This window comes from Octopus bimaculoides, chromosome 16 (assembly GCF_001194135.2).
Source record: "Octopus bimaculoides isolate UCB-OBI-ISO-001 chromosome 16, ASM119413v2, whole genome shotgun sequence".
Classification (NCBI taxonomy): domain Eukaryota; kingdom Metazoa; phylum Mollusca; class Cephalopoda; order Octopoda; family Octopodidae; genus Octopus; species Octopus bimaculoides.
In genome coordinates, this window is record NC_068996.1 from 27,611,875 (window position 1) to 27,621,847 (window position 9,973).

Sequence of the window (9,973 nt, forward strand, 5' to 3'; positions counted from 1 at the left end):
TTATTTGCTTTTTTCATTTTAAATTTGCTTTAACCCTAACCTTAACCCTAACCCTAACCCTAGGGTTAGGGTTAGGGTTAATTGTTTCAGAATCGTTTGTTTATGTAGTCGGCACTTAATGTATATCGGCTGAATGGACGTCAGTGATTGGTTGAAATTACAGAAATACGACAACTTTAACATGGAATAACTTATGGATTTCTTTTTTTTTTAAGAAGATTAAGAGAAAAAGATGTTTTATATGACACATTCTACCAGTGTTCCAAGTTTCAAAGTGTTTCGTTAATGAAAAATGTGGCCCCCGTTTTAAAAAAGATCCGAAATGATATTTATTTTATCAACTCTGAGAGTATGAAAGGCAAAGTTAACCTCAGCAGGATTTGAATTCAGGAAGCAAAGAGCCAGAAGAACTGCCACAAAGCATCTTGTTTGATACACTAATGATTCTGCCAGCGCTCTGCCTTAGCAAGAACAACAACAACAATAATAATGAGGATGATGTCAAGCAAAGTATTTTGTCTAGTGTTCCACCAATTGACAACAACAACAACAACAAAATATGAAATGTACTTAAACACCCTACACCCACCAAAAGGAAATTGTAAAACTTACCTTATAATCATTTGTTGGAGGTTTTCCAAGGGCTCCTTTCACCTGAACACTATCCTTTTCAGCTAGAGATTAAAATAATGAATAATGATTTTAATACACTGCAAAGTGTATGGATGTTGCTCGCCATCAGAAATCATATAATTGCAACTAGGATCTAAAACAGGGAATTCAACTGCCAAGTAAATATTCAAATGAAAAAAAAAAAAAAGATCTCATACCCGTTGCTAAGGGGGTGCACTGGATGGCACTGTCCCCTCACTAGTCAAAGGTGCACCCTCAGATTTACTTTACTTATTACAAATTAGTACCCACCCAGAATATTCTGAAGCACACCCAGGCATCAAACTCTAGCGACGGACTTGCAAGATGTGCAACATAATAGGGAGGGGATACTTGACTGATCTTGATCTTTTTCTTTAGCCAATAGAACCTGGAATATAGATGTAGGTATGGCTGTATGGTCAAGAAGTTTGTTTCCCAATCATGCCATTTCAGGTTCAATCCTAATACATGACAACTTGGACAAATGCCTTCAACTAAAGTACCAGGCTGACCAAAGCTTTGTGAGTGGATTTGGCAGATGAAAACTGAAAGAAGTTTGTTTTGTGTGTGTACGCATGCATGTATGTATGTTTGCATATATGAACAGGTGACTAAATTTCACTTAATTAAGTAAATTTATTATTTGTTTAATTTAGAGTGTGTTGACTAAAGTGACCATCCCTGATTCAGAAAAAGAAATCAATAATCCAGAAAACCTATGTTGTTCCTGTATACAAATGTATATGTATGTGCATAGGTTTGTCTTCATCTATACTTCCAAAAAAATTGTTGACTTACAAGCAGTGTTGTTGTCCTTTTCCATGTCAACAAATAGTCCAATGGTTTTATACCTTTGAATATGTATGACATACAAGATCCTTTATTTGAAAAATAGGAAAGGGTTAGCAGCAGGATGAGTGTGGTTTATGAGTGCTGTACATCCACCAAAGATGGTAATTTTTTAAAATAATTCTGTTTTTGGCATACCAAACTATAATTTGATCATAATCAGTTTTCAAATTTGGTAATTTCTCACTCAGAAACAAAATTAAAAGAAATACTGAGAAAGTGAAATACTTGCAAAATTCTTATTCAATAGAGACAATAGAAAAATGCAAAGGAAATAATTTAGAAAATTATTAGTTAATGCAAAGAATACAGAAAATAGACTAAAAAGTTGTGTTTCATATGGAGAACATGAACAGAAACAAAACTGATAAACTTACATGCAAAATTTTCTTAACAGACCGAACAAGAATTAAACTTCACCTTTAGTTAAATTTCACTTTTGATTTGGCTTTTGTTAACACGTGCCTTTTTTCTAACACATGCTTTTGAAATTCTTTACATTGACAGTTAGTGTTCCATGTGCATTGTAAGATAGTTTCTACTGTAGCCACAATCATCTTATTTCGTTCTTCAGTTCACTGAACATTCATCATTGAGAAAACAAGCTCAACATTTAGCATTATGCACTGGTATGCTAAATAAGAACTGGCACAAAATTAACAACTCACAGTATTGCTCTTGAAATTCAATTTGCTGAAGGATAAAAAAACCATCTTTCATGGCACAGTTTGGTCTTCCATCCATCAGGTTTGATCTGCATCTCTTTAGCAAAGAGTTTTTTTAAATGTTGACCACTGACAGAAAAGAATGTTATTGTCAGTTCTTATATCTTTGTTTTTTTAACACTAGACAAGATGATTCTACATGTTCTCATGCTGGAACTGTATCTAATAATATCCATGTAAAATTATCAAAATTTTCAAAAAACGAAACCCATTTCTCAAGATTGTCATGACAAGTGCTGTAGTAGTTATCCACTTCAAGTAGAAATTTCTTTTTCTCTTCAGATTTGACATTGTCATTATTAAGACAATCCTTCACACTGAGAGGAATAAACTTTTCATTAATTCTTTCTTTTAAACAGCCAAGCACTTAAATAATGCTGTTTTCTCTCTTTTCAATCTTCATAATCCTATTGCTAAATGCATATTCAAAACTGTGAACAAGATATAAGTAGGCTTTGCTCGGCGAATTATTGAAGAATCTTACAAGAATTTGGAGGACCTTTTCTTCAGAGTAAAAAAAAGATTTCAGTGCTTTTCTCATCAAAGAAAGCCAAAGAGTTTAGAATGTGAGAGAATCAAGGCATATTACATACCAACAAACTTGCAGAACTTCTCAGATTGAACAGTATAAATACTAAAGTATGAAAACAATTTAACAACAATTACTTCAATATCAACAGAAAGAATACTGGCCACAGTATGAGCAGCATTGTGCAGAATATGGGCTGGACATCCAACACCTTCCATCGATTCACTCATGCTTTCCTTAAATTTTGAATAGACATTATTTGTGCCTATGTGCAAATGTCCACCAAAATTAGTATTTGTGTTAACTCCACCAAAAGCTATACATTTCTTCACATCCAGTCCTAACTCAACAAGGCTCTATTGTTTCTGAGGTCTCGTTTAGAAAGGATCTTACTCACAATAACTTTATTAGCAAACCCATTTCATGTGAAAAACATTGCACAATCAACAGGAAAATTTTCTCAGCATTGTGATTACTTGCATCTATAGATATGCCATAAAAAGAAGAGTTATTTATATCTTTAACAATCTCTGCAATAGTATATGGAGCCACATTTTTTATTATTGCAGCACATTTAGTCCTGCACTTGAAAATTTGCATGCAGTTTTAGAATCAAGAAATACTGTTGGTAGTAGTATATTCGTACAGTCATTTGAACTAAATGACTGATGATGACAGACAGTATGAAATGTCATTGCAACTTCTGCGGCAATTATTTTACTTTCTTCATCTGTGTTTTTCTCGATCAAGAAGTTTGTTATTTTACCAGCTTCTTTTGAAGTAGAGGCAATACTACTTTTGTGCTTTGCTGTTTCTGTAGGTTGCTTGATATCAGACTTCCTGTCATGTTCAATACTAGAAGTGAAATTTCATACAGTACAGTTTGCTTCAAAATAGCTTCTGCCTTGTTTGATAAATGTCCATTTGCTGGAATATTCATCATGAAATTTACACTTATGTTTTGGCATTTTGGGATGGATGGATTAGTTTTTAAGTCCGAAGAAAAAGTGGGCCATGGCAAGTAGTAAAAACACACCTTATTGAAGTATTAAGTTGCAAACACATCAGTTTTGTACAAACTTCTAGCAACACTAGTTTCCTCATTTCATTTAAGTTGTAGCAGCTAATGTATCATCAGAAGGCAGTAATCCATTTTGAATTTGGGTCACCAAATGTAATGGTGAATCACGTTGGGGGTCACCAAATGTAATGGTGAATCACATTGGGGGTCACCAATTATAATGGTGTTATCCATGCTCACATCGGAGACCCGGGGTTACTGATTGTAATGGAGTGGTTACCAATATGTAATGGGTGTGATGTTGAAGAGAAAGTCAATGTGAATGTCATTGTGCCAGACCTCAAAGAATAAGGACAGTGGTTGAAGTTGTTGATAACATATATTTTATTTATCGTTACTTTGTATAACCAAACAACAATGGGCAGGCTTGTACAAAATGAACAAGAGTTAATTTTTCCTTGTATGAGAGTGTATAATGTTCTTTTTGTTCTAGTAGCAAGAAAAAGATAGACAGAGTGATGTTTTTTAGAATGGTGCTAGTGAAAGTGAGAGACAGGAGAGAGAAGTTTTATAGTGAAACATCATAACTGCTGACTGCACACAGCAAAGCTTTCTCTCTCCTTTGGTCTGGTTACCTCTAGTGGTCTGCTTGGAACTGCTCATATTTGTAAGAATGCAGACCAGCTAGAAAACAGATATACCTCTCTAACAATGGATAAGTTAATGTAGGTCACTCCTTATCTGTTTCAACTTTTCATGGCATAGAAAGGGTTAAGAGTTAAGTGGAAAACACATAAATCTGCATTCCTCCTTGAGAGAACAATAGGCTGTATGACTAGGGAGAACTTCTAGATTCGATTTTGAATCTCAGGTAGGACCAAACGAGGTCTTTACAAGGTTATTTTCATCAAGAGAATATGAAAAAGAAAGCATAATTACTTATAAAGTGACAACTAAGAACCGTAAGAAGGTAATAAAAATATATTTTTATTACGAGATTTGAAAATGAACTAAATACAGGACATTTGAGATGTCTCTGAAAGGTCAGTACAAGACAGAGAACAAAATTATCAAATACGGGACACGTCCTGTATATATATACAGGACATGTATATATACATACACTACATATATGTATATATACACTACATATATCATCTGTCTCTCTCAGTACTCTTGTATTCCATCTTACAAAGATACCATATCTATTCCTGTATATGTCTAAGCCAGACTGTTTTATACTTGAGTGTAACTGAAACAACCAGGGTGTGACTTATGCACAAATGTGACTAATACAAATAAATACAAGAGATAGATAGATAGATAGATAGATAGATAGATAGATAGATAGATAGATAGATAGATAGATAGATAGATAGATATATGAACGCTTGTAAGCCAAAAAAATATGTACTCATATATTTGTCAATACAGTACATATATTAATTAACGTGTACAGTTTTATGAATCCGTTATGATCAATCTCAACCAATCAGTTTAATACTTAGTGTGAAACCAATTGGGAAGCTGGTAAGCCCTGAAGACTGGATATAAAACATTGTACACTTGTAATAAAATCACAGTAATAAAGTCACAATTTTGGCTAGGAAAAAAAGTCAGGATTAATTTATGGTGGCCAGTAATAAAGTCACAGGAAAAAAGTTACAATTAAGTTATGGTGGCTGGTAATAAAGTCACAGGAAAGAAAAAGTCACAATTACGACTTATGGGATCTGGACAAAACCCCACTAGGTCAAAACCCCACTAGGTTAAAACCCCACTAGGACAAAGCCTGTGACTTTTTAACCTGGATTCAAAGTAACAACCTCAGCCAGAAAACCAAAAATTATCTTATAATAAATAATATTTGGGAGAAAGGCTTGGAAAATACACCCTCAAACCATCTATCATAAAACAAAACAAAAAACATTTAATATATACAAACTCTGTTGCCAACGAATTTTGTAATATACAAAAAATACTGAATTGTCAATGCATTGAATAAGTATCTGCACTGATTGTTAGTTCTGTCAGGACACTGCATCTTACAAAAATTCCATGCCTCCTGAAATTTGCCAATACTACTCCATATTGTGCATGTACTTTTGGCCTTCATAACTGTCTTCCTTTACTTGACATATATATCTACTTTCTGTCCCTTCTTTTAACCCAAGTACTGTACACAGTAACCTCCTCTTCCTCCTCATCATCATCATGATCATCATCAATTTACATATATTTTTTAGAGTTTAGACGAGGTGAAATAAAAATAGGTTACCGTAACCTATTAATTTGAGGAATGATTTTCCACTAGTAATTTACAGTATTGGTAATGAACAAGATAGCAGAATGGAATTACAGCTGTTAAGTATTAGCCTAAATATCTTAAAGGATTTAGTTTTGGACATATTAGTTCTGAGTTCAATTCCTGCTAGAACCAGCATTATTTTCTATATCTCTCTAGGCCCATTTAAATGAATCCAACAAAGAGTTACAGAAAATGAAATCACAAAACAAACTTCAGTAATTAAATGATCTGATTTTTTTTTGTTTCATTGTTTTTATTCAAGATATTAAATAAAATATCTTTTAAAAATACTTTTTAATATAATTTGTTTATTTTCTGTATTTGATGGCATAAAGATACGCCTGAATTTCAGCAGCATATATTTAGAGAAAAAAAAAGATTTTAATGCATTCAAGCATGTAATATAGGCTCAACTTCATATATAAGACCTGGGGCGATTTCTTTTTTCAGAGATTTTTTTTTTCTGTTGGAAAAAGACGCGTATTATGCATACATGCATGCATGCATGCATACATACATACATACATACATACATACATATATATATATATATGTATATAATCAAATGCAGTACTCTATTATTTATGTCATTTAAATTGAACATAGCAATTTATTTCTTCTGATCAAAATTGTGACTTTTTCTGAGATTTTTATTCCTGTTCATCAATAGAATAAATAGCAGCAATGTAAAGCAATAGGATTGATTAATTAATTATCTGTATCCCTCTTCTATTAATTTGTAGCACCACACAAATGGCAGAAATCCTCCTTATTAGTACTGTCACATCATTGGAGACATTGCCTTTGGATTTATTTGTACTACATTCCTGTAAATGGTATCAGTTAATATCCACCACCCTCCAAGTTTAATTCTAGTTAGAGCTAATAGTAACATCACAACATTGAATACTGTCTTTGGATTCACCTGTACCATATTTCTGATAATAGGAACTTCATTTAACTGTAGTTTAATTTAACATTATTATTATTTTGGGGGTTAATAAAATAAATGCCAGTTGAGCACTGGGTTCAATGCAATCAACTAGCTCGCCCCCCTCAAATTTCAGAGACTTTTATTCCTGAGACTATTATTGTTATTGGTGGTGGTCGTGGTACTATTATACCACCACTAGAGACTATGTCTTTGGATTAAGATTCACTTGAGTCCATCTCACCAACCCCTACCAGGTCTTCATTTAAGTGTAGAGTAACAAGAGAGCTTATTTTCTGCCTCAAAGAAGGCATAGCAAATGAGAGGTGTCAGATGTGTCTTTATGATGTAAGATAATGAACAATCAAAATCTTTAGGACAGAACTGAACAACACACATAGACACAAAAAAAGACAAACATTTATATGAGTTAATAGGAGTCTCTTCTTAGTGGCCTGATATGTAAGAAACAGTAGTCAAATCTTACTCAAATCATACTACATTAAAAAAATAAATAAAACAGACTAGAAAGGCAAATTAGATCCTGTAGTCCTTGATACACTATGTCTGAAAAAGATGAAATAGTCATGTTGTCACACCTTTGACTAAAGGTTTCCTCAAACAGGATTGGCCTGGGGTTAAGCAACAACATTGTTTCATTGTTTCTAATTTTGAGGGAAGAGAGTGAGTTAGTGAATACCATCAAACTTTTACTTTACTTTATCAACCCCAAAAGGTTCACCATGCTGGGATTTGAACTCACAATGTAAAGAGCTAGAATAAATATGCAGAATGTCTTCTTTCCCATTGCTCTAATGATACAGCCAATTTCCCACTTTAACCCTTTAACATTCAGAATACTCTCTCAAACATTCATATTGTTTTGAATTATTATACATTATCTTATAGCCTCAAGATTCTGATGATGTGATTGTATGTTTTTAGAATGACATTGTAGGGTAGGTGTGAGAGGTTGGATCTGGTCAATTTTAGCATAAAACAGGTCGAATATTTGGGTCAGATATGGCTGGATTAAATTTGACTGGGATAAAACAACGGCAATAAAAGAGAACTCACATTCAAAAACCTGTACTTGGCTGAAGTCACAAATTATATCAGGTAGGATATAATTTTTAGGGTCACCAATCTCATACAGCAATTGTTCACATACAGTTCCTTTTGAAACCAGACCTCCAGTTGATGGTGGCTTACTCACACTGAAGGAACCATTAGCAGAAAATTCTACAATAGGAAACCCAATATTGTCCCTAAAAGAAAGAAAAAAATTAACAAAGAATATTATTATTACATAGATGAAGACCGGAAATGTTTCTTTCCATATTCTACAATGGAATAAACAGAGTATTGTTTCCAAATTTGACACTGTGTTGCTGCTGTGTATACAAAGATTCAAGAAAGTAGCCTAAAAATAAGGTTTTCTCTTCAGGACCTGAAAATAATTGAACCTTTAATAACTATTAGCCATTTACAAAGTTCAAGTGAAATCCACCAGGGAATACTACTTCCACATCTGAGATAGAACTGCTGCGCCTAGTGGTTTTTAACTTAGATGGTAGCACTCTTTTAAGGATATTGTTGAGAAGAGGACAGCAAACATCAAGGGAAGGGATTCTTTGGAGATACTGGATCCTTAGAAGGGAGTCACAATTTTTCTTGGAAATAAAATATTTAAACAAGAACAAAACTTTTCAACACATTTTCAAAAATAATCTTTCTTCAGATTAAAAACATGAATAGGGCATTGTGTTATAAGTGAGTTATATACAGAAATTCTTCTCCAGTTATTTCTATAAAAATTTAACACAAGGAGCACTAACTCATGAGAAATAGCTAAAAACAAAAAGCACATGCTTAATGGGACAGTATAAAAACAAATAGATAACAAATTACTGTGTAAATTTAATTATGATTAAAATAATCTGCCTTTTATTCAGTAGCTTAGCTTTTGGGCCAGCTGTATAAACCTACATTTGGGGAAAGCACACACTTTAGCTATACCACTACTGTTATTTATTTATTTATTTATTATTTATTCATTTATTCATTCACTAATTTTATCAAATGTACCATAAAAGGTTGAGATGTACACTGTATCTAAAGAAAGGTCATACAATTAATTGACATTCAAGCCTCTGGCACACAGGCATGTTGTGTCCTCTCTCTGCCTTTTCTATCACTAATATAATGTCCTCAGTTCTTCAGAAATTATTGTCAGGAATGGAGTACAACTGAATTCAAGCTATGATGATGATAATGATGACGATGATGACAATGATGATTATTATTTCTGATTTAGGTACAAGTCCAGCAATTTTGAGAGGTGAGGATTAGTTGATTACTTCATTGGCTGTAGTTAGCTGATACCTTATTTTATTGACCCTGATGGTATGAAAGATATAGATGACCTCAGGTAAAGATGAACTGAGAATATCAAATTCTACAAGGAATGTCTTCTGACACTCAAATGATTCTGCCAACTTGCCACCTTTTTAATTGGTTCTGATATAGGCATAAGGCCAGAAAAGGTTGCTGTATACTATCGAACCTAGTGATAGTACTTTATTTTAACAACTTTGGAGGGATGGAAGGTAGAGATGGCCTCAGTGGGATTTGAACATGGAATGTAGAAAACGAAAAACACATGCTGCAAAGTATTCTTTTCAACACTACAACACTTTGGCTAAACAACAACAACAACAACAACAACAACAGTAATAATAATAATAATAATAAGTGGAAGGATTAAGGTAAATTAGGAAAATGGAGAGGACATACCAATTATGAACAGTCTGCCAATCAGTAAAGACTCCACCTGTAGCTTGAGCTCCACATTCGATGATGTGACCAGCAAGGCTGAAATTTATAGATTCTACATTTAGAATACTTGTATATTACTCTCTCTCTCTCTCTCTCTCTCTCTCTCTCTCTCTCTCTC

General features: G+C 33.4%; 1 protein-coding gene across 2 annotated transcripts in view; it reads right to left on the bottom strand.

Moving 5' to 3' along the window:
* Window positions 1-9,973, bottom strand: part of LOC106882171 (uncharacterized) — a 140,101-nt gene that overhangs the window by 30,064 nt on the left and 100,064 nt on the right. For both annotated transcript variants that reach the window (XM_014932757.2, XM_014932756.2), the window contains exons 8-10: window positions 9,814-9,891; window positions 8,095-8,285; window positions 613-674 (exon numbers count right to left, since the gene is read on the bottom strand). In XM_014932757.2, coding sequence (XP_014788243.1) covers window positions 613-674; window positions 8,095-8,285; window positions 9,814-9,891 — 331 coding nt within the window. The remainder of the gene's footprint in view (window positions 1-612; window positions 675-8,094; window positions 8,286-9,813; window positions 9,892-9,973) is intronic.